General features: G+C 56.6%; 1 protein-coding gene across 3 annotated transcripts; it reads right to left on the reverse strand.

Moving 5' to 3' along the window:
• Positions 1-2,118: 2,118 nt before the first annotated feature.
• Akt1 (AKT serine/threonine kinase 1) lies at positions 2,119-23,457 on the reverse strand. 3 transcript variants are annotated; one of them, XM_021201916.1, is made up of 14 exons: positions 23,295-23,457; positions 20,145-20,283; positions 10,823-10,951; positions 8,104-8,215; positions 7,635-7,782; positions 7,064-7,195; positions 6,916-6,981; positions 6,014-6,082; positions 5,619-5,744; positions 5,423-5,551; positions 5,133-5,347; positions 4,859-4,946; positions 3,438-3,540; positions 2,119-3,074 (listed from the first exon to the last, which is right to left on the reverse strand). In XM_021201916.1, exons 2-14 carry the CDS (start codon positions 20,188-20,190, stop codon positions 2,995-2,997), a joined length of 1,443 nt encoding a protein of 480 aa, XP_021057575.1. In that variant the 5' UTR covers positions 20,191-20,283; positions 23,295-23,457; the 3' UTR covers positions 2,119-2,994. The 3 variants fall into 3 exon arrangements, with proteins under 3 accessions (XP_021057575.1, XP_021057574.1, XP_021057572.1); XM_021201915.1 differs by lacking the exon at positions 23,295-23,457 and adding an exon at positions 22,580-22,856; XM_021201913.2 differs by lacking the exon at positions 23,295-23,457 and adding an exon at positions 22,580-22,856 and having other exon boundaries at positions 2,124-3,024.
• Between the last annotated feature and the right edge of the window lie 1,383 nt (positions 23,458-24,840).

Genomic DNA, 24,840 nt, shown 5'->3' on the forward strand with positions numbered 1-24,840 from the left:
AAAAAAAAAAAAAGACACAGGATGTTGGTGTGGGGCATGGTAAAACACTCCTGCAGGGAAGCTCCTTAAGCTCAGCAAATAAACCTAAGGACTTTAGGAAGTCCCCGAAACTGACCAGATTCACTAGGGCTTCCCCTCCCAAACATTCTCAGGTCAGCTTGCCTCAGAGGCTCAGACCACTCTAGCCTCTTCAGCTGCATGTAATTTGTTTTGGGGTTTGCTTTTATGAGCTTGTCACCCATACCTTGACAACGCAGCTGTCTTCTGAGTCATCCCTGTTCCTGTAAACAACCTATATTCTCATATGCCACCTCTGTAAAACTCACTGGTTCTCCAGGTCGGGCTTTGGAGGTATCTGTACTCTGTCGTCGTTGGATCCCTAGCTGGGGTGAATAGGTGTTTGCTCACATCTCTAGTGCTACACTACAAACACTTAACTAGATCCTAGAACACAACTCAGAAGGTCTTGCTTCAGCTCGGTTCCCGTAAGGTAAATAGTAAACTTTGCTCTCTCCTTTTTTGGTCATTTCCCTAAATGGAAACTATAGTCATTAGGTGGTTACACCTCATTCCCACTGGTCTACACCTGGCAAACACCATCCTATTTCTGCCTTATGAAGTAGACCACTTTAGTTGCCTCATTTAAGCTTACCAGACCCTACTGTGGCTACAGGGTCTATCCCCTCATCTGCTCTGGTGGTTCAGGCCAGGCTAGACCTACCTGCCTTTGGGGAGAGGCACCACTTCCCAATAGCCCTCCCTAGATGTCTGGCTCTCACCTACAATGGTCATGTTGGGCAGCTTTCAGGAGTAACAGTGGGCTCAGGAAGCCATTGCCAAGAGCTTTGCCCACCTCTGTGTTGGAGGCACAACTTCAGGACCCCCTCCTCTGTACTAAAAACACGTCCCTCAGGGGTCTCGTGGAAAGAGCAGCCTGTAGCCAGCCCAGCCCTGGCTTTAGCTGTGTTTGTTTCTACGTTTCAGTCACTTTAGGTAAGATTTAGCTCTGAGTCTGAGGGCCACAGAAAGCACTACAGTGCTTCCTTCCTCCCTCCCTCCCTCCTTCCCCTCCCCCTACTCCTCTCCCTCCCCCTTCCCCCTCTCTCTCCCTCCCCCACCTTTCCCTCCTAACTGGATCTTGCTACGTAGACCTGGCTGGCCTTGAACCCAAGTGCTAGGACTAAAGGTGTGTACCACCATCCAGATTCGGTGTTTTTGTCTATAAATCTTACTTCAAAGTCAGTAGGTGCTGGGCGGTGGTGGCGCACGCCTTTAATCCCAGCACTTGGGAGGCAGAGGGAGGCAGATTTCTGAGTTCCAGAACAGCCAGGGCTGAGAAACCCTGTCTCAAAAAAAACAAAGCAAAACAAAACGACCAAAGCCAGGAGGCAATGCTGTGTATGGTTCCAGAGGGCTTGTGGTCATCCAAAGAAAATCTTTGGCTGTTCTGGAAGTGGATATTCTTATTTTCCAGAGGTCCTGATCATCACCCACCCTAAGTCTGCAGTAGTCAGACACCATCCCAGCAAGGCCACCAGCCACTAGGCTCTGTACATGTGTAGTCCATACCTTCAGGGAGGCCATCTGGCTGGAGGCCTCTCTCTAGATGTTTTGCTGAGCAGTTCCTGTTGCTTGCTGCAGTTCCACCAGTAGTCACCAGGTGTCACCAGCAACATACTCAGGTGGCCGCTTGGACTCAGGATTGCTGACACTCTAGAGTGACCTTGGCTCCTGTCACCTCCATCCAAACCCAGAACATCCCCAGTTCTGTTCAGTCACAGATGTTCTATGTCACCTCAACCAAAGAAAGCCTCCTGAGCCTTTTTTGAACTGTATCGCCCGCGTGCTATCCTTCCTGGTATCAGGGTCTGGCTTACTGCTCCGCCAGACACGAGGCAGCTGGGGCTGGATGGCCAGGGAGGGTCACTGCAAGAGTAGACTCCAGAGACAGTCAAGGTCCCCCCACTTCTGTCAGGCATGTCCTGCCATGAGGCCATCCTCCCCGGGGAGCCTCAGGGACCAGTTCCTAGGACCCACCCTGAAGTGACCCTAGCCACACCCCTTCACCCCACCCACCCACTAACAAGGCTGCTACGCTCCACACCAGAAAGCAAACCACAAGCTTGAAAAGCAATTTTTATTGAATTTGGGGGGACAGTTTCTTATTATAATAGTAAAAATGCTGAAGCTGAATGTTGTAAAAAACGACATGGTGCAGCAACGGCCAGCGTCTGGCCGGGAGGGGACAGGCCAGGGTGACGGACAGNGGGAGAGGTAAAGCATCTAAAAGGACAAGTGCTAGGAGAAGGGCTCACGTGAGGCAGATGCTCCCAGGGTACCCGCCAAGAGCCGCCACACAGGAGCGGGAGTGGGAGGGCAGGGGCTCTCCTGTCACCAAGATTAAAATCCCCTAAATGTCTCTGAACAGCATGGGACACAGCAACAAACTGGATTCTTGTTCCTCTGTCAACCTTGAGCCCTAGCCATCCCAGCCAGCCAGCCCTAGGGCTGAAGCAGCTCTGTGCCCTCTCCCCGCCCAGAGGGAGGGCCAGCTCACATACCACAGTGAGGAGCTTCTGGTGCCTTCGCTGGACTTTGGCCCTGGACCCTAGAGACAGGTGGCGGCCAGGGTGGACAGACCAATAGGGGCAGTGACGGGACCCCTCCCAGACCCATGAGCCCACATTGCACATGGTCGCGTCAGTCCTTAATAGTTTTCTACATGAATCTAATTGTTCTGGGCACTGAGGCCACATGTGTGGCCTCAAACTGGATGAAATAAATTAAGAAAAACCCGAGGATAGTTTTCCTCCTGACCTGGCTGGGAGGTAGGCTGCTGCCCACAGTAGAAACATCCTCCCCTGGTCCTGGAGGCTGGCAAGGTTCCTCCCCAGCACATCCGAGAAACAAAACCATCAGTTCAGATGACCCATGCGGGGCTTCTGGGCTCGGCAACGCAGAGCAGCTCAGGGCTGCCAGCCACTGCCCCAGGCCTCAGGCTGTGCCACTGGCTGAGTAGGAGAACTGGGGGAAGTGCGGCCTCCGCTCACTGTCCACACACTCCATGCTGTCATCTGTGGGCCACAGGAGGGCTCAGACCAGTCTCCAGAAACAGCCCGCCCACCTGACACATGCCAGAGGATACAAGGGGGTCCTGCGAGGGGGCAGGGACTCTGGCCCTCAGAATGCTCCCTCCCTCCCCACCTGGCTGCTACCACCCTCCAAAGGGTTTGTTTGATTTTTTACATGAGTGTGGGTTTGGGCCTGAGTATGGCTTAGTGGTTAAGAGCACTGGCTGCTCTGGTAGAGGACCCAGGTTCAGTTCCAGTTCCCACAAGGCTGCTCACAACCACCTATTTAACTCCAGTTCAAGGGAAAAAAAAAAAAAGGCAGGAGTGTCAGCTGGAAACTGAGGGCATGGAGCAGGGTGGCCTCACCTTGATCAGGCGGTGTGATGGTAATCATCTGAGCTGTGAACTCCTCATCGAAATACCTGGTGTCAGTCTCAGAGGTGACCTGGGGCTTGAAAGGTGGGCTCAGCTGAGGAACAACAGAAGGCCTGGTTACTACTGGGTTCCGGCCCCTCCTCTCCGGGCCATACTGACCTCCTACAGGGTGGGCACTAGCACTAGGGAACAGCTCTAGATGGAACTGGGTAGGGTAGTGTAGGCAGGGGAGAGCAAGCCCAGAGATGCCCAAAGTGATGAGAGGGTAGTGACTGCCCACCTCCAGGCAGTGGGAACTCCTTTCTCTGGTTGTCATTTCCATTCTGAGTTGTAGTTTTTGATTTTTTGTTTTTTTTCCCTTTCTATTTTTTGAAACTGGGGTTCTCTCTGGGTAGCCCCAGGAACTACCTCTATAGACCAGGCTGGCCTCAAACTCAAGAGATCCACCTGCTTTTGCCTCCCAGGTGCTGGGACTAACGGTGTGCGGCGGCACCACCACTGCTGTGGAAGGACTTGAAGTAGTCTTCAGGTGAGCCCGCCCGCCTCACTGACAGCCCAGGAAGAAGATAAGCTGCAGAGTGGTGTGTGCACTGAAGGCTGCTAACATCCTTTTGGGTCTCACAGGCAAGGACCCTCAAATGCCATCCCCCCAAATCTGGTGTGAGGGCAATTCAGACTCTGACTCATGGGGTCTCTAGTTGGGTGTGGGCGGGAAAGGCCATCCGTACCCCCACATGCTGCTGGCCCTGTTATCTAGAAGGAACACTCAAGGCAGGAGGCAGGCTTGGTGACAGGGCACCCAACACATCATGGTATAGTGTTGAGACCACCTGCTGTGTCCCTCATCAGCCTGGGACAGGGGTACTCAGGAGCTGAAGAGAATCACACCTAGGGGTGTGTACAAGGGGCTCTGTTCTCTGCAGTGGCCTCCACTGTGCCAGAAGGGCAGGGGCTGTCCCAGAGTGGGATAAGCTCACCCTAGAGTTGGAGACACCTAGACATTGCCCTCCACCCTCAGCTAGCTTACGACATAGGGCACATGAGATCTCCAGGCGAAGGGCAGGAGCAAGGGACAGGTGTAGGCAACAGGGGCATAATCAAGGGCCTGGAGAGGCCAGGAGACTGACTGCTCGAGGTATTCAGGGCAGCATACTACCCTCTACTGTGCGAGCGAGCCGGCAGGCAGGTGAGCGAGCGAGGAGGGTGTGCACAACCCTGTGGCTCTGTGGGGGGCATGTGACTACACAAGGCTGTGAGCCCAGCATGGGTGTCTGAGCCATCAAAAATGGAAGGGAATGTTTGCATGTGTGCACACATGTGATCCAGAGACAGGCATAGTGGCCAGAGTGAGAGTGTTTGTATGTGTGCACACACGTGTGATCCAGAGATGGGCACAGTGGCCAGATGCACACCTTCTTCTCATACACATCCTGCCACACGATGTTGGCAAAGAATCGGTGCTGCATGATCTCCTTGGCATCCTCGGAGCCCCCACCGAGCCTGTGGGTAGGAGACAGGTCCAGGGCTCAGACACTCCATGCAAGGTGACAGGTCACGGGGATACTCGCAGGGTGGGGATACCCCTAGCTGCCTGACCACCCCACCCTACATGTGACTGAGACTATGTCAGGTACAGTGGGCAGCAGTACTGTCCGAAGGCTGAGCCTGAAGCCCTGTAGCCCTTACCTCTGTGTAGGGTCCTTCTTGAGTAGCCCAGAGAGCAGGGACTTGGCCTCAGGGCCGAGTGTGCGTGGGAAGCGGATCTCCTCCATGAGGATCAGCTCGAACAGCTTCTCGTGGTCCTGGTTGTAGAAGGGCAGGCGGCCACACATCATCTCATACATGACCACGCCCAGCCCCCACCAGTCCACTGCACGGCCATAGTCGTTGTCCTCCAGCACCTAGATGGGGGACTCTGTCAACGTGTGTCGGGGCATGGGAGGGTGTGGGGGAACACACAAGAAGTGGCGGAGCACCTCGGGGGCCAGGTACTCCGGTGTTCCACAGAATGTCTTCATAGTGGCACCGTCCTTGATCCCCTCCTTGCACAGCCCGAAGTCCGTTATCTTGATGTGCCCGTCCTTGTCCAGCATGAGGTTCTCCAGCTGTGTGGGAAACTCAGTCAGTGAGGCCAGGCCCCCAGTCCCCACCCTCCCTGCTCCATGAGCACACCTTCAGGTCCCGGTACACCACGTTCTTCTCGGAGTGCAAGTAGTCCAGGGCAGACACAATCTCCGCACCATAGAAGCGGGCCCGGTCCTCGGAGAACACACGCTCTCGAGACAGGTGGAAGAAGAGCTGTGGGGTGGAGCGCGCTGAGGAGGGCCTGTGTGAGGGCCCGCCAACCCTGACCCACAGGCAGAGGGAAGATTAGGAACTAGCTCCCAAAGAGAACTGGAGACTGCGAGACTCCAACTCAGCAGAAATAAGACATCCCCAAACACGCAGCTACAGGCTCACATGGCCAGGCAGCACCAGTGATCTGTACTACAGAGAAGGTTCCAAAACTCTCAGAGGGACAAGTTCACCCATCGAGTGCCCAGGTCTGAAGCTGCCTGTGGCCCTACCTCGCCCCCGTTGGCATACTCCATTACAAAGCAGAGGCGGTCGTGGGTCTGGAATGAGTACTTGAGGGCCTGGAATGGAAGCAGAGCAAGCCTAAGCATAGTGACACTGCCCCCCTGCCACCCCAAGATGGATCAGGGCACATCCTAGCCATCACTGTAGCCCACGCTGGTCTGGAAAACAGCAGGGACAACAGATGCAGGCCACCATGCCAACTGGTGGATTTTAAGATGAGAGACATGAGGTCTAGGTTCAACTACAGGGCAAGATGGCTTAGAAGTTAACTGTACCAAGTTCTGGGGTTCCCAAGAGCCTCCAGGTGGGGAGGTTGACACAACAGCTTACAGTTTCTTTCTTTTTTTTTTTTTTAAAAAGATTTATTTATTTATTATATGTAAGTACACTGTAACTGTCTTCAGACTCCAGAAGAGGGAATCAGATCTTGTTACGGATGGTTATGGTTATGAGCCACCATGTGGTTGCTGGGATTTGAACTCTGGACCTTCGGAAGAGCAGTCGGGTGCTCTTACCCACTGAGCCATCTCACCAGCCCAGCTTACAGTTTCTAGAACTGGTGCACTGAGCCACCCGGCAGCCTTCCCATCATGGACCACAGGTGGAATAAGCCCAAAATGCTGACCCTGGAACTCATCAAGCTACTGTAACTGAGCTTCACTTACAGTAAACCCTGAGGGACCAGCCTAGAAGTCGGGTCTGAGGGACTGCGGGGATGGAGAGCTGCGGCAAGAAGACCAGACTCACTCCTGCCTCCTGCACTCTACAGCAGCGGGCAGGCTTCTAGCCCCACCCCTCCATCAGCCCACCTGATGCCCACGAAGCCCTTGTCAGTGTGTGGGCACAAAGGCAGCACCGTGGGAGTGACCCACTCTGGCCCACTGCTTACCGTAAGGAAGGGATGCCTAGAGTTCTGCAGGACACGGTTCTCAGTAAGCGTGTGGGCAACCTCATCCTAGAATGCAGAACCAAATGAGCACCCATCCTCCCTGCATCCCACTCCCCTCACCCTCCCTCCAAGCCGGCACTCCCTGCACCTTGGCAACGATGACCTCCTTCTTGAGGATCTTCATGGCATAGTAGCGGCCTGTCGCCTTCTCTTTCACCAGGATCACCTTCCCAAAGGTGCCCTTGCCCAGTAGCTTCAGGTACTCAAACTCGTTCATGGTCTGCGGGCAGTAGACAGAGCCCGGTTAGAGAGAGCCCTTGCTCACCACAACTAGCCCATGGTAATAAACCATATGCCCACCGCCTTTGGCTTGACAGTGTCCAGAGTGAGCAAGGTTCCTCCAAGTTAGCCAACAGCAAGAGAGCTAGCCACAAGCCAGGCCCATTCTCACATGTGCTGGCCTGTGTAGTCAGTGAAGGGCTCTGTACAGTCTAGTTGGAGTGCTGGGCCCTGGGAGTCAGCGGGCATCTTCATATTACTTGCTTTTAAGTACTGGGGTCTCATGTCCCATGCACGCTAGACAAGCACTCTGCCAACAGGTGTCCTCGGCCCATGTCCAGAGGAGCCGGGGGTACTCAGCCCCATACAGGAAGCCAGGCAGGAATACCAGACCCTCCACAACCCCTGGCAGCCCCAGCAGAAGCAGAGCCCAGACTCACCACACGGTGCTTGGGCTTGGCCAGGGACACCTCCATCTCTTCAGCCCCTGAGCTGTCACTGGGTGAGCCTGACCGGAAGTCCATCGTCTCTTCCTCCTGCCTCTTGAGTCCATCGGCCACAGTCTGAATGGCGGTGGTCCACTCTTCCCTGCAGCAAGCGGGTCAAGTGAGGCCTCAGGCGCCAGGAGGAGCTGTCGCATGGCTTTCACCCTCCAGCTGCCTGGCTGCCTGGTCCTGAAGCTGCAGGCAACCACCCAGAACCTGGGTCTCCATACACTCAAGAGTATCAGAAGCATCAAGGCACCTGGGATGCTGAGAGCTCTCCCATCATGCCCTGCTCATCCCACAAGTGCTCCAGTCTAGTTCTCCAGAATGGACTCAGCAGAGGCCTCAGGCTCTCAAGCATCATGGCCCTGAGCAGGGGAATAGCCCACTGCTCCTTATGCCCTCGCTACACCCTGGCACTCACCGCTCCTCAGGCGTTTCCACATGGAAGGTGCGCTCGATGACTGTGGTCCACTGCAGACAGCGGATGATAAAGGTGTTGGGTCTTGGCCGCTCTGTCTTCATCAGCTGGCATTCTAAAGAAGTCAGGGGAGCATCTATCTGTCCCTCTGTGAAACTCTCCTCGTAGTCCTCACCAGACAGACCTCAACCCTGTCCCAGGAAGGTGCCTCTCATCCTCACTTTAAAAATGTGTTTGCCAGGTGTGGTGAAGAACACCTTTAATCCTAGCACAGGTGGATCTCTGTGACTTTGAGGCCAGCCTGGTTTACAGAGCAAGTTCCAGGACAGCCAGGGCTACACAGAGAAACCCTGTCTTGAAAAGCAAGCAAACAAACACATATTTATCTCAGGGGCTGGAGCGATGGCTCATCAATCAGCGGCTCTTCCAGAAGACTAGCGTTCAATTCCTACACCCATGTGGCCACTCACAACCATCTGTAACTCCACTTCCAGAGAGCTGATGCCCTCTTCCTGTCTCTAAGAGCACTGTAACCACACATAAAATAAGCAAACACCCTTCTTTACACACAAAACAACAAAATGCAAACACCCTTCTTTACACACACACACAAAAAAACAAAATGCAAAACACCCTTCTTTACACACACAAAAAAAACAAAATGTAAAAATTTTTAAAGTTTTAAAGCTCTTTGTTTGGTTGATATAGGGTCTTTGCTGTGCAGTCCTGGAAAACCCCACGTAGACCGGAAGTCTCAAACTACAGCGATCCTCCTGCCTCTGCCTCTCAAGTGCCGAGTTTACAGGTTCTAGGCACCACCGCTGGCATTTTTGTTTTCTTCCCATATAATTCTGAGAGACCTGAAACTCACTATGTAGTCTATGCTGGTCTTGAACTTGAGGTAATCATGCCTCAGCCTCCTGAGTGCCAGGAATACAGCACGAGCCACCACACCCAGCTCCATCCTCTCTCCTTGCCCTAATTCCTCTCAAAGAACTGAGACCCAAGACCTGTCACAGCTGAGATGCTCTGCTCTGAAGGTGAAGGAACCAGTCAAGCTAGATCGATTAGCCCTACACCATAACTACTGAAGCTCCTCTGGCCTTCAAGGGCTGAGCCCTACCTCCTGTGGGGGCTTCAGGGATCCAGTGCACCCATCCCTTCTGGTACAGAAGTATCCTGCTGTTTCCCCAACAACATACAGTCTCTGGAAAAGTCACACATGAACTCAGCACCCAAGCCTCACACTGGGAGTACACACAGGAACAGGAGACCCAGAGCATGAACACCTGGTGGCCACACCTAGAATATGCACACCTTTAAGGGTGGATCATGGGAACAGCCCAGGCCCTGAGGATATGTGTGCAGCAAGAGGGCTTCCTGGCAAAGCAGGCAGGAGGGACTGAGGGGCCTCCCACATTCCATCGTCTGGGTCCTGGCAATGTAAGGGGCCTCCAGGCTCCAATGAATGAGCAAGGGGCAGTCTGCCAAGCAAGGGGCCAAGAGGGGCTTGAGGCCCAGCCTTGGGAAAGGCCTATGTCAACATGGGGTGGGGGGAGGGAGGAAAAATCACCCTGAGCCTTGTCTCCAGCACATCTGAGACAGCCTGTCAGACAAGCAGATGAAAACTAGCACCAAGTGGGGGTCTTAGCCCCTCCTTCCAGAACCCACCTCAGAGGAAAAGCTTGAACACAGCCCCACCCTGCTTTGTTCCCAGCTAGGCGTAAACTGTCTACCTCCTGAGGCCCAAGCCCTGCCCACTGCCCAGCGGCCCTTGGCCAGTACATTTACCTATGTGTCTGCTCCAGAGAGGCCCCTTTCCCTCCTCCTGCATAAGTAAGCTGGGATTCCTTTCCTATCCAGCTGTAGAGGCAGCAACCTATGTTGAGCCCTAAGACTCCGGGGCAGACCTGGGGACTGGCCAAGTGCCCAGAGATGAAAGCCTCTAGGATCTGAGGCAAGTCGGACAGAGCTACCTGAGGGGCAAGAGCGTCTCAAGAAGGTTGTGAGGATAAATGGAGACCAAGCTATGCTAGGCACATACTCTACACTCCCGACTGCAGCCCAAGGAGGATCCCAGAGTCTGCACTTAGTAACCGCCCGGGCTTACTACTGCTGTTTAACACTGTCAGACGGATCCTTGTCCAGCTCTGGGTAAAACGGGGCTGTGACAATGTGGCACAGAGATCAAGGACACAGCATCTCAGCCCCAAGCTCTCAGACAGTTTCACAGTGTCCCCAGCTCTATCACCCTCACCAGTCCTGGAACAGGGCTGACTCCCACTGACCCTCCAGCTACGGGAACCACAAGACCCATAGGGCAAAGGGCTTCCGATGGCTGCCTTCCCAGGGAGAAGAATTACAAAGATGGTCCTTGGATGTCATTCACTCCTAGAGCCGGGAGCTTCTCCTCTCGCTATCTACCCAAGAGTTCCCAAGGACTGCCCTTGAGTGGCTGTTTAATCCACAGGGACCCTGGTCAACTCACTCTCTAGACCAGGTCCCGTCAGTACATGTTGGACCCGTCAGCCTTCTAGCAAGGACTCCCTGGCCCTGCCAGAGCTGGCCACTCACCAGTCCTAGAGGAGGTGACTCAGGGCCAGCACTGCCCAGCACCCTAGGACCAACAGGAGGCTCTCCTCAGATTTCTCAGTGGGCAGTTTCAGCCTCCCTGCTGGCTTGCCTAGCCACCCCATCCAACCCGCGTGGCTAAGACACTTACGTGCCACTGAGAAGTTGTTGAGTGGGGACTCTCGCTGCTCCACATCCTGAGGCCGTTCCTTGTAGCCAATAAAGGTGCCATCGTTCTTGAGGAGGAAGTAGCGTGGCCGCCAGGTTTTAATATATTCCCCTGCAGGGGATGGGAGACATAAGGAGCTGCATGGAACTCCACTGTGAGGACCCAGACGCCTGAGAGGACCCAGGCACATAAGATTCGGAGAGAGGACAGTGTGAGGTGGGGAAGGGACCTGGGACACTTCAGCCTTCCCAGAAGGCACTGGCACCAGAGCACAACTGGCAGTGCACGCAGCTGGGAGCACAGCAGACCCAGGAGGTGCCGCAGCTGGAACAGGGGTGCTACGCCCAGCTGAGTCCCACCCCAGTCACCCAGGTACACAGGAACACTGTCCCCTCCAGTTCTGCAACATCAGCCATACGCAGGCGCCACACTCAGGAATCGGAGCAGATGTCCTCTGTGATCTCCCAGCGACTGTCATTTTTCATACTGACACCCGGAAAAAATGTTTAATTTACATTTTGCCGAGCAAGGAGTCTGAACAACAGGGAACTAACTAATTAGGCAACTTCTTCATCTGAGGGGACACTAGGCTGAGACTAGGAGGGGCAACCCACAGGGCTGGGGTCCCCCAGCTCTGTCTAGGATAAAGCCTGCCTGCTTCACTGGGCCCTAAACAAGGTCACCTGAAGGGATGTGTGGTGAACGACTGCTTGTCCAGACCACCTACCACTAGGTGCTCCTGGGCACAGATCAAGTCACAAGGTCAAGCACCGTGGTCTTGGGCATAAGGCAGCGCCCCAGTTGTATTCCACAGCTCCAGTGAGGCTGGCCAGCTTTCCTTCTCTACCCTCTTACGGTGGTGTGTACCAAATCCGGGTGTTCCCAGAGAACACTTTCCCAGGCCAGATACAGTCTGCTCAGTACAGTGTATCAGCTCTACCCATGATCCACCTCGCACCATCTAGCCCCTTCCGAACAGGGGCCTTGCTCTGAATGACCCGCACCCTGCACAAGGCGGGCAGAGAGGGGACCTAAGTGATGGAGGGAGGTTCTTGGCGACCGGGGAAGACATGAATGGAACCACTACCAGGTCAAGACTCCCGCCCCAGGGGTGAGCAGCTACAAGAGCTAGGGATCCCATCTTCTTGTCATGGCTGCAGACCTCCTAGGTCTGACAGCGCCAATGCAGACCCCGGCCCTCACAATGGAAAGCAAAGCAAGAAAGTCCTCCTGACTCTTGCCAAGTGCCCAAATGTGGCCGGGGCTCCTCCAGGGCGTAGGCAAGTTTATTCTGATTCTCTTCAAGGGCCTACAGTCTGCATGCAACCTCTAGAGCACCTGTAAACCCAACCCGCCTCCCATCTTTAGCTCCCAGAAGCCCAGCTCTCCAGCACAGCCACCTTTCACAGCCATTGGGGGGTCTCAGAGCGGTCACCAAAGCCAACTCTCCCTCCTTAGGAGGAGGAGGGTCTGAAAACACAGAACAGGGTCCCTACTCAGCTCTGCAAAGTCCCAGGAACCCTTTTGGGCACCAGCCCTGCTTTTGACCAGGTGGCACACACCTGCAGGTATTCGCACGCCCAGCAGCTCCACGACAGCCCCTCCTCCCTGGCACAGGGCCTAGAGGGGGCTGTGGTAATACGGCAGAGCACTGGGGAGTACACAGCCCACCCCCATCCCATTCCTTCCCGGGCCACCCGCCGTGTGTGCCCACCCGCCAGCACCAGTCTGGAGCTGTCGGCCCCTGATGGAGTACCCTCCCATCTCACCAGCTGCTGCTCCCCGGGACACTAACTGAATACGGAGGCTGATGAGCAACGCACCCGCGCCCCAGAAATCCATCTTGATTTGCCAACTGCTGCCCATCCCACTGTACCCAGTGCAGGCCCCAGCTCTGGCCCCCACACGTAGACCACCACCATGACACGGAATCTCCTACTGGCTCCTAAGCCTACATGACCAGCCCCCAGGCCAGGCAGATTCCAGGCTGTAGACCTGGAGTTACAGACACGGGGAAATCACCAGGAAGAGGACAAGGTAAGGACCCAGCCCCACATACACAGAGTGCCTAGGTGCCCTTCCCCTCCCTGGTCACACAAAGCACACAAGGCCACATGGCCAAGGAGAACTATAAAGTCAAGTGGCCTCAGGAGGACTTTCCCTTTCACAGGAAAGGGGGCCACAGCTCTGACACACACAGATCTCTTTCTTTATCTCCTGCCTCAAGGTCTAGCCAATTGGTCACTGGGGGTACTGGCTGAGCCAGCTGCAGCCTGGGCTGTGGCCCGAATGTTAATGAGTTCAGACCAGACAGACCCCAAACCTCACTTCACTGCAGAAACGGGCCAATATGATACACAAATACAAGAGGCGGCTGCCCTGGTCCTCCGGGGCTCCATGGTATCTAGGAGTACTCCTGCCTACCCTGGGGGTCTCTTTTGGGAATACAAACATTGGCAGGTCTCCCTGAAGCCCTTCATAGTCCAGCAAGGAGTGACTGAGCCTGAGCCATTCTGGCCTCTGTGGAAGTGCTAGGCTCTGGCCCAACCCGGCTCTTCTTGGCTCCCTTGACCCGTCTGGATGCTTGATACCCTGAACTCGGGCGAGTCCAGCTGGGCAGCACAGCAGCCAGGGCCCTCCACCTGGCTACACAGCCCTGGGAATACAGGTGCACGCGGTCCACAGACGTGCAGGCTCCTCCACCTGCAGTGCCTCACCAGGCCCGTGTTAACAAACACATGGACAGATGACAAATGACCAAGCGCCTCCTCCACAATGCGGTTCCTGTGGCTCTTGAGGACAGAAGCCTGACAACAGCTTCTCAAGGAGAAATAAAACCCAGCAGAACAGCAGACACCCAGGGCTACGCCCGTCCTCACACCTCAGCCCACCCAGCTCTCCACCATACACATCTGCAAGCCCATCCAGGAGGCTTCACAGCTGCTATGCAGAGAGGACAGCCGGGACCCACTCCATCCAAGGACCTGCTCCATCTTCTAAGCAACAAGACCAGCACCTAGGAAGAGGCAAGGCCTCCCCAACAACTTCAGGGCTCCCTCAGGCCCACCTCCACCTCCAGGACCAGATTCTGTCCAATCCTAGGGGAAAAGGTACCCAGAGGTGCTACTCACTGGTGTGCCTCAAGGTCTAGGCCTTCCAGCATCTCTATGGGTGAGCCTCCGAGTCCCTGCACCAGGGCCCCCTGTACCTAAATCACCACACTAGGAAAGAGGAAGGCAGGGCACGCCTTTAATCCTATCACTCAAGAGGCCGAGGCATGACTGGCGTCCTCTCACACTGGCCTGGCCTGCGTCCTGATCACTGTGAACATCCTCTCCAAGTCCCTGGTTCTTGGGGAAACTGCTGGATAAACACTTTGCCGCAGTGGCGGTGGCAGTGGCAGGCGGCAGCTGGCAAGGCGCCAGGCGGCACCGAGCTGTTTCTCCACAGCAAAGTGAGCCCCAGCAGGCCTGGGGAGCAGGCGCCAGCTGACAGCAGCGACCAAACGTCCCCTACCACCAACACATCCATCGCACCGACAGCTGCCGGGCGCCCATTTACCTTCTCCAGCACATTGAGCAAGCGGTTTGCTGATGGCAGCCCATTGGGGCCATTAGCCCAGCTCTGGCTGCCTTCTGGGCAGTGGGTGGTCAGCAGGTGGCAAGGTCATCTCCGAGGCCAGCCCCCCAGGCCCCTGTGCAGATCCTTGGACCCATGTCACTTGACCCCAATAGACTCAATGACCACGCTCTGGGCAGAGGCAGGGAGTAGAGGGGTGTGCTGCCCATAGCCAGTGAAACCCCAGATCTGGTGTTCCAGGGTACAGCCCATGTGCAGCCTGTCTGAGAGGGGTGCTCATGTGGGTCTCACAGGGTGGGGTACCAATGGCCAGTGGCACTCCACTGGGCCTGGGTGCGCTTTCTGCCACAGCCCACAAATGTAAAATCTCACCTAGCAAGAAGCAGGATCCACGTACCTGCCAGCTTTCTGGAGAAACTGAGGCTTAGAAAATGGACCCTGGCGGTCACAGAGAGTCAAGAAACAAGCAGAGCCAAGGGACGGCCAGGACACAAACTGCACAGGCAGGCCTCAGCTGAGAAGAGCCAAGATACAGCAACCGCTTGACTGCAATGCGTCCCAAGGTCTCTCCAGCTTCCTGGAACCCACAGTGGGTGGCGCACCTCTCCACCGACACCTCCAGCCCAGCTCCCTGAGCCACAGGGAGCACTGGTCCAGACTTTAGTCTACCCACCCACATCTTACACTTACCTACTGCCTCCACAGCAGTCCCCACCCTCCCCGTACCAGAAAGGAAGGCCGGCCCAAAGCCCCACTCTGCTGTACACACCATGCACCCCCCCCCCAAGTCTCCCGTACCACTCAGACCATCCAGTTCACCTTAGTCCCACAGTTTTTGTGCAAGCCACAGGGCCACCGTCCTATGCTGGCTTTTAGCCTCCCTACACCAGCCCAACCCCTCTCATCCGCCCTACTTCCCCAGACACAAGACAGCTCACAGACCCCACAACATTACTGTGCTGAATCCCAAAAGCTGCGCTCTCCCCTTACCCATCCTCTCTCTCTACCTCACTGTGGCACAGCACAAGAGACCCAGAGAATCCTGAAAGATGGCTTAGAGGGTAAAGGCACTCGTCCTCAGGCCTGATGACCCAAGTTTGATCCCTGGGATCCACATGGTAAAAGAGAACCAACTCACAGGTTGTCCAAGGAACATATGCATGCTGGCTGTAGCACATGAGAGTCCCCCCTCCCCTGCGCGCATGCGTACACATGTACGTACACGTACGTACACACACACACACACACACACACACACACACACACTATACACTACATTTTAAAAGGAGGCCCAGGGCCAGGCAGTGGTGCCACACGCCTTTAATTCCAGCACTTGGGAGGCAGAGGCAGGCGGATTTCTGAGTTCAAGGCCAGCCTGGTCTACAAAGTGAGCCAGGACAGCCAGGGCTACACAGAGAAACCCTGTCTCAAAAAACAAACAAATAAAAGGAGGCCCAGATAGAGCAGAAGGGATGTGCTGAGACAGAGCCAGCCCCAGATAGAGCAGAAGGGATGTGCTGAGACAGAGCCAGCCCCAGTCTTGCCTTCACCCTACAGATACCAGAGCCTACATGGGTCAGCCAGACCCTGGGCCAAGGGCAGGGAAGCCTTCTCTAGAACAATGCCTACCACCACCTCCTAAGTCCTATGCCAAAAGCCCAAACAAACCAACAAAGCAAAAACATATCAGGAGGCCAGGCATAGTGGCACCACGTATATCTCCAGCACTGAAAAGGTTGAGGAAGGGAACTCGCTTGAGTTCAGGACAATCTGGGCTACAAAGTAAGACCCCATCTCAAAAAACAACTAAATGAATGGAAGAGAGGGGACAGGGGAGAGAGGTGACACAAAAGTCACTCAGAGGCAAAAGATAACGAGGCATGCAGCTACCTGCAGACAGGCCACCAGTACTAAAGGCTCCTGGCTGCTCTGCCCACCGCTGTGTAGGTCTTGGCTAGGCAGACTCTGCTGGGGAAGTGCTGGGTGTGGGTAGATCACCAGCCATGGTGGGGTGGCTGGGACAGCCACAGCTACTGTTACAGGGAGGGCCTAAGGGTTGGTGCTGGCTCTGGGCCTGGCTCGGGTGTGACTGGGCAGAGAGGATTGCCAGAGGACAGAACAGTTCTCCCCACTACCCCATGGCACTTCTAGGAACCAGCCTGATGCAAGCCCTCGAGCTACTCCTAGCAGCAACAGTAGCCCCAGTTCTGGCCATCCACACAGCACCCCACCCCCTTCCTGGTCTCAGTGCACTTGGCCACCCTGCAGAGCTGGCAGGACCAAGAGGCTGCCCCAGACCCAGCAGCTCAGTGGAGTCCCATGTCCCCACACTTTTCCTCACCTCCTGGTGACCTCCATGTGGCTCAGCCCCACTGGGGCAACTCTGTCCAGAAGATGGTCGTCAGGAAGCCGAGAGGACTGCTGCCCACTCTGGGGAGTCACCAGGCCGGGCCGGACTGACCCCCACACCCCAGTGGAAGGCCGCCTGGCTTCCTCTTTTGTTGTTTGTTTTTAAGGGAGAACTCAACACGCTCACAAAACAGGAAACTCAGTCCCAGCACCAGCCAAGGCTCAGTCCCAGCCGCACACCGCAGGGTACTGCCCCCTCCATGAGTGGGTCCAGAACACTCAGCTGCCATCTCTGTCCAGGTCTCCAGGAATGCCACATGCTTACCTCTCCCAGGATCAGTCCCCATGCATGGCACTACTCCTGTCCCTAGATGCTGATCTGCCCACTGGGCTTGGGACCCTTGACCCTCCCCAGAGACCATGAGCTCAGCACTCAGGGATCCACACCCAAAGCCAGAGAGCCCCATACTATACCCCAGCTTCCCTCCACCCTTGTCCAAACTGTGTCTACCTGCCAGGTACTAACCCAGTGAAAACAGTTTGGCTTCTCCTACCCTGCCGGGTCCCTCAACTAAGTCAACTGAGTCTGCACGAGGTGGCCCTGCAGTTGTCATGTGCCACCTACTCTTCGACGCATAGCCCTTCGTTCTCAGACCTTTCCCTGTCTTGGGTCTAGCCACCTGCTGGGAGCTGGGAAGACAGACACAGACACAGACAATGGCTAACCTGGCCAAGAAGGCGAGAAGACTCCCTGGCTCCAGTCTCTGCCAGGGCAGCTCTCACACACAGCCCGGCAAGCATCAGGGATTTGAGGGAAGAACCCAAAAGACTAATAGACAGGCCTGTGGCCTCAGCTCATTTGCAACCTGCAGGCTGAAATCAGAGGTCACAGACAAGTTCAACCACACCTGCAACTTAACCCCAGGCTGGCTGTTAAGAAGAAAGACATGGTTCATCGACCCCAAACCTCCGCGTCTGGGGACCAGCACCGAGGTTCATCAGACCAGCCACCTCTCATCTCTAGGAGCTCAAGCCCAGTCTCCCACGGGTCTATGCTGTTGAATGTCTGCTCTTGTACCGGGCACTGGCTGGGCACCCTCTGGCCCAGAGCACAAACAGAGCTCCTGGGAAGTGGCTTGGGGACACTTCCTGAGAAGCAGGCACCTAACTCCCAAGGAGTAGGAGAATCCCGGACCTGGGGTCTCTATAGCCATGGAGTGAGGAAGAGGAACAGCCTCTCTTCTTTGCCCAAATAGCCTGAAGGCATGGTCAGCCCACGGGGAGCTTGAGGAGGAGCCAAGAACCAATGTGCTCCAAGCCCCTGGCTGGACATGGGAGACCTAGCAAAGATGGGTTCTGTTCCCAGTCTGCAGGGCTATAACCTACAAAAGCAACAGAGGGAGGGACATAAGGGATATCCAGGTGTCTGAAGGATCATGGAACACTAAGGGACAACTGCAATAACCTTCCCTCCCTGCCTACCCCAGCCAAGTCATAAAGGCCTCCGGTTAGAAGTCTAACATGGCAATCCAAGACAGGGAGAGGGCTAGAACCCCAAACTAGTGATGCACACATGAGCCGGAGCCCACAGTACACAGGGTGGTTGTGTTCAAGGGAGAAACGAGGATCACCAAGGCCTCAGCAAGCAGCAGCAGGCCAAGCCTGGGTCTTGGCTGGGCCAGAGCAAGGCAGAATAGGAGGACGCAGCCCAGGAATGTGGCATAGATGCCACAGCAGAGCCCCTACCACCTAGGCTGGGGCTGGAGGAGGATGAAGGACCATGAGGACAGCACGTCTCTCTGGCCTGAGGCTGGGAAGACCCCACCCCAAAGACAGGCAGTCCTGTCCATCTCACAGAGCAGGCAGGCATTGTGTCCCCTTGTCATCCCACAGCTAACACACGCTCACCCGCCTTACCCACCATTTCCAAGGCATGCACGGGGGAAAAAATCAAGACCTAAAGAACACAATGACCTTCTTCTTCTGGAGAGGGACAATGACAGAGCTGCCAAATCAGGTTCAAACACAGCCTCTGCATGCCCGCAGGACCTAATGTCCTGTTCTACCTGGCCCCTTCGGTCGGCTCAGTGATAAGGAGCAATATGACACTCCCGGGCCTCAGAAGAGTTCCTACCTGGGGAGAGGCCCAGCAAGCTCTAGGTTGGCCCTAACTCTGACAGCCATACACTACACGTGTGCATGGAATAGACTGTGTATGGCCTAGGGTTGGGGAGAAGAGGGAGCCAAAGAAGCAGACAGCAAGGCATGGCCCAGGAATCTGAGCTTAGGAGGCAGGACTCCTACTAGGCCAGGGAAGGATGCACAGGAGAAAAAAAAGGGAAGTCAGGTGGGGGCAGGAGCCAAAGGTCACAGCCTCCTGGCAAAGCCCAGCACAGAATCTGCTCTGCAGCTGCTAGATTGGGACCTCTCAGCACACTTGACCACATCTTTCACCCCTGCTTGAGCCCTCCTGGGTCCCAACCATCTTCCCCCACTTCTCGTAGCTATGGCCCCTCCCCGCCAGAGCTGTAGATAACCCATAAAGCCCCATGTCCTAAAACTAACTTCTGTTCCCACCTCCCATCTTCTGTATCTGGGTCCTCCTCCTGACACCCAAAAGTACAGTTCCCTCTATAGAGAGCCAGGAAGGAGAGTGGGAGGAGAGGCTGGGACTGGCAAGGATCACCCTAGGGCTTCCGGAGAGAACAGGTCTACAGGAAGAGGAAGTCAGAGGGGGTGAGATGTCTGCCCTGGGGCAAGAACAAGTGACTATCCTGGGGGAACTGGCTTTGAAACTTACTCCAGGCAGGCTGGAGGTGAGGGGCCCCAGGCCTGGGAAGAGTCTGTCTCAGTCAGCTTTTCAATTTTGAGCCCCCTGACTTCTGAAATCCGGGCCTGACGTGGGCAAAGGGCCCAGCCGAGCAGCCCTGCCCTGCCCTGCCCTGCCTGCCCTCAGGAGCCCTTGGGCAGTGCCCAGGCTACTCCTCTGCCAGCCCTGGAACAGCAGCCACGTCCTTGCTGCCTTCCAGGAAAGCCAGGAGTGAGGCTGCAGCAGCTGGCCCCACCCCCAAGCCACTCACGGCAGGCCCCGCACAGGGCCTCAGCCTCCAGCCAAGAGGCCCCAGGAGGAGGCCGTGACCTCCATACTATGGGAAAAGCTGGGCCTGCACACTCCTGAAGCAGGCCTAGAGCCCCATGTCAGGGAGATGCCCCTCCTGTCCGGCAGGCCTAGACACAGCAAGCGCTCTGATACGGCGGTGACATTGCCTGCTGGGTCAGTATAGACCACACCACCCCCACTCCTGTCCCGGTTCCACATAGAAGAGCTGGGCAGACCCAGGCCCAGGCCTGCTTCTCCTGCGGCATGCGGACTGACCTCGTTTGTGCAGCCAGCCCTCCTTCACAATGGCTACGTCGTTCATGGTACCCGTGGCCCCCAGAGACAGGGGTAACCCAGGGATGATGCTCGGAGTCTCTTCTCAGCAGGCTGAGCCCAGCCGGCCTGGCCGCAGCGTCTAGAAGAAGCCGAGAAAGCACGTGAGACAGCGTCCTGCTTGGGACCAGCTTTCGTGAGCCCAAAGGCTCACAATTACCCATGTCCCCTCATGTGATCCACCCGTCTCCGGTTCCTAGGTTCCCTCCTCACCCTTACACCCTGCCAGCCTGCCTGTCGCTCCAAAGGTTGCTATAGAAGACCTCCCTCCAGTAAATGCTACACCCAGATCATCCAGGCCTGGTGGCCTGGGGTGCAACCCCCACCTTCCTGGCCTCTGCTGGAAACATTCATTTCCAGAAGGCTTTTCCTGTTAGGCAGCTTGTTCAATCTGCTACTCCAGCAAATAGGCCACCTCCTCCAGGCAGCCCTGACTGCTTCTGCTCTGCCTTGCACTAGTGAGGGGTGGCTTACCACTGTCTCACCACCCCCTACAGTCTGGGAGGCCTAATGCAGGTTGCAGGGTCCCTACGGCTCAAGTTAGGAACACGGGAACGCAAACACTGGAAAGCACAGGTAGAACAGGAATGGTATACGCTGAGCCCAAAGTCCTCCAGGACAAAACTAAAAACTCCTCAGGCAGAAGCCCAGCTCCCCTCGGCCACACAGCACCCTGCCTCTGAGCTGTCTCATTCACTTGGTGAGTATGCACGAAGCACGTATGGTTCTGTCGAGTCTTTACTCTATGCCTGAGACAGAGAGACTCTGAGACAGCTTGCTGGGAGTACCCAGAGCAGTAGTTACAACCCACAATTACAGTATCTGGGAGCCCACAAACAGGGCAGGTAACACACAAGACGAAGGGTCCTGCAGTGGCCAACCAGCTAGTCTGTGCAAAGCACATCTCGCAAAGATCCCACCCATTGCTTCTCTGCCGGAGGGGTGCCTAGCTATCCTTCAAGTATCCCCAACTCTGGACATTCTGGGAACATGCATCTGAGCACCCCTTGACCAGCAAGCCTGTGTTGTCCCTCCACCTGGAGTTCATGTGGACAGCCCCAGGAAAAGACTGGAAGGCCACCGTGGAATAGATCCCAACTAGGGTCTACTACAGCTGACTGACAACCCTCTATGTCATCTCTCTAGCCCAGAAGACACAAGCTGGCACCCAGAGTCTCTGTCACTTTGCCTTGTATGAAGCTAAATATGGAACAAAGTAAGGCCGGCTGCTATGTGTCAAATGCCAAAGTAGGAAAGACCACACCTGGCCCAAGAAGGAAAAGCCCTTCCCTCAGCAAGCAGGTGGCGTCTAAAAGCCAGAAAGAAAAAGATAAGCCAAGAAGAAATCCCAGCTCAGTGACTGTCAGAGTGGGTGTGGCCTGGAGGCAGAGGGCTGTACTACAAGATCTCTCTCTCCGTGGATGTCCCCTACCCCCACCCAGCCCCAAGGTCTGCTGATGACAGTCAGCTGTCCAGAGCCGTGTAAAAATAAATTCATACACAAGAAGTGAAGAAACAAAGCAATGTTAACGCCGATGTCCACATCAAGCCGCCTTAAGCATGGGACACTCTTCCCACCATGCCTTGCCGTAAGGGCATATGGTTGCTATTGTTAAGTCTTAAGAGTTCAGCCCCTCAGGGACACTGGCCCGTGAGCCACACGCCCAGCTGGGGCCCCACCAAGGCGACTCGCCCTTCACTTTAGTGATGGCTCTAGGCAGTCAAGGCTAGCCACCTGGAGCAAGACCAGGGGCCTGGGGGAGGAGGAGTTTGGCCACATAGCAGAGGCCCAAGGTTCCACCACCGCCCAACTTAGAAACCAGTCCTCTATAGACAATTCCATCAGCTCAACCAGTATCCTAGATCCGGGAGACCGAGCCCACGCCACGAGTCCTCAAGGCCCCGGCACCTCCAGAAACCACCTAGTCCAGGAAGCAGCTTCCGGGCCCAGGAGGGCTAGCAGTCCTTTGTGGGCTAGCCTGGGCACCGTGCCACCGCGCACAACTTTCTGTCCGTGGGAAATGAGTTCTCCTTCCCAGGGCCCTCCCACCGCACGCAGGCCGCGGGGCGAGCCTTTCTCCTACCCTCGCTGGCCGAGTGCCCGGGCAGCCCCAGGCCCCAGGGCGCAGCGGCCCCCACTGCGCACACCAACAGCGCCCCTCTCCCGCGACCCGGTCCCGCGGAGCGGCCACCCAAGGTCACGCAGCGGCCGCCCGCACCCTCGCCGGCGTGGGCCTCCTGCGCGACCAGCCCGGCCCCGCGCGCTCCCCGCCCAGGCCTCCGCTCGGCCACTTCCTGCTCCTGCTCCGAGGCGCGGCGCGGCCGGGAACAAAGCGGGGTGGCCGCGGCCCGGAACAGGGCGCGGCGCGGGGACTCACCGGGCCGCCGCGTGCGGGCGACGGGGCCTAGCCGGGCCGCGGCCTCGGGCGCCCGCCGCTCCGCATCCCGCGGGCGGGCGCTGGGCGGGGCCGGCTGAAGGCAGCGGCGGCCGGGCGCGCGCTGCTGGCCGGATCTGGGCCGCCGCGGTGCCGGCCGCAGGGCGCTGCTCGGTCCGCTCCGCTCGTCCCGGACTCGCGTGCGCTGCCGCGCTGGGCCGGCCGCCCGCCGCCTCGGTGCTGCCGCCGCCGCCGCCGGCCCGCCTTCTCCCCGCCCCGCGCCCGCGCCGCCCGCCCACATCCGCCTCCGCCGCCCCGGGCGCCCCCGGCGCGGCCCGCGGCCAGGGCGAGGCACCCCGTGAGCGCGAGCGCGGCCCCGCAGGCGCCGCCCTCGGGTGGCCCCGAGCCAGGGCCACGCGGGTAACGGAGCCCCGCCGCAGATCCAGAGCTCCAGCTCTGGTCTGGGTGTCCGGGTTCGTGGGACCTGGCCCTTCCCGGCCTAGCTCTCCAAGGAGGGAGGCCAGCGTGGGGAGTGAATCAGTTTGACTCTCAAGAGGCCCAACTGTCCCCATCTTGGGAGCCGGGAGAGACCGGTCACCAGGGTCCTAAGGGCCAGCCTACACAAGAAGGAAGGCTATTGAGGGCTCATCCAACCCAGTACTGCCTGCCACAGCAACTGATAGGGACTCTCCAGGTGACAGGGAGGAGGGGAGCACACCTGGACACCCAGAGGGGGCAGATTCAAGGGTAGGACTCAGTCAGCCAAGACCTTGCTGTGGACTCAGATGGGTGAGGCTTGGGGGGCGGTTCCTTATGGTGTCCCGGAATTGAAGAGTCAAGGTGGTTCCTGCCTCTTATCCATCCTCAGTCCTTCCCCCTTCGGCCAGCCTCAGCAGTTCCTGCGCAGGGCCCCTCCCTCATCCCAGAAGCCCGACTTGATAGTAACCCTTTTGTGAATTTACCTTCGTGTGTTTGGTATTTTTAACCAGGGGGCATTTTTTGTTTTTCATACAAGGGTCAGAGTTCACCAGGAGTGTAAACAAGAGGGTAGATTTAGTAGTCCACGCTGTCGCCCAGGATGGAAATCGGAGCTCCTTCTCTGGCTCCTGGGGCTGACCTGGGAAGCACGCCCCACTCCCGGAGAAGAACTCACTCTCTCAGCCACGGCCCCATACTCATCAGCCGGGGATGGGGATGGGGGGCTCTGTTCTGCGCCCTGTCTGCTGCACAGCTGCCCCAGCTCAGAGCGCCTCCAGGGCGCTAAGTCAGAGGCTCAGCGGCAGTTCTCTTCTGCTCCAGCTGTATCCCTGACCCTGAGGGTGGCCTTCAGAGGCTGAGAGTCACACAAATATCCATCACTCACCCAGCAAACCTTCACCCCAAGCCCCCAACTCCTCTCCTACTTCCCCTATCCCGTTGCTACACAGGTCTGGGCAGTTAGAGCCAGCAGGGCGCCCTCTTGTGGAACACAAGGCAATTCCTGGCTGTTCTCTAGTGACCCGTCCCACTTGGGTGCTCTTCCTGGAAGCCACTGTTGGAGAAAGCTCCTACCTGTGGTGAGCCCGGTTTCTATGCAGTACCCAATCCCGCCTCCCTTCTTTGTGTCTCTGTCTTCCTTTGTGTCCCGAGGAGGGTGGGGGACTCCTTCTGGATCCACACTTTAGCAACACCTCTTTGGGCCTCCTGAACAGAGCCACAAGGTGCGTAAGGTCTGCCTTACTGAGACTTGCCGCTGGCCTGCTCTGCAGCCATGCTCTCCAACAAAAACTCTGGTCCCCGGGGTCTGACGAGAAATGACTGCTCTTCCGAAGGTCCTGAGTTCAAATCCCAGAAACCACGTGGTGGCTCACAACCATCCGTAATGAGATCTGACGCCCCCTTCTGGTGCATCTGAAGACAGCTACACTGTACTTACGTATAATAATAAATAAATCTTTAAAAAACAAAACAAAACAAAAAACCGAAAACCTGTGGTTCCTGAACTTCTTCCCCCTCACAGAGGCCTTCCTCCCTCTCACCCCCCGCAGCTTGGCAGGACGCAGGCACTATCCTGAGCTAAGAGGTCTGGACATCAGCTACACAGTGAGATACGCTCTTGAGACAGCTCCCAGGTTAAATGGCACCCTAAATCTGGAGAGGTTCTGCCTGTACCAGCCGGCCTGTGTCTCTGTGATAGCCTCTGTCATCTATATGTCAGTAGAGAGGGATCTTGGAGTGGCAGGTGTCAGGGTTCTCAGCACAGATGATGGACCAGCCTGAGGAAT

Source organism: Mus pahari, chromosome 7, assembly GCF_900095145.1.
Source record: "Mus pahari chromosome 7, PAHARI_EIJ_v1.1, whole genome shotgun sequence".
Classification (NCBI taxonomy): domain Eukaryota; kingdom Metazoa; phylum Chordata; class Mammalia; order Rodentia; family Muridae; genus Mus; species Mus pahari.

Excerpts from the sequence above, each read along its gene's own strand:
- Akt1 (XM_021201913.2), bottom strand. The coding sequence starts at position 20,190 with ATGAACGACGTAGCCATTGTGAAGGAGGGCTGGCTGCACAAACGAG. Across the intron at positions 8,216-10,822 it reads CAACAACTTCTCAGTGGCAC|AATGCCAGCTGATGAAGACA; the intron begins GTAAGTGTCTTA and ends TGACTTCTTTAG. Across the intron at positions 3,541-4,858 it reads AGGATGTGTATGAGAAGAAG|CTGAGCCCACCTTTCAAGCC; the intron begins GTGTGCATCTGG and ends GTTGTTCCTCAG.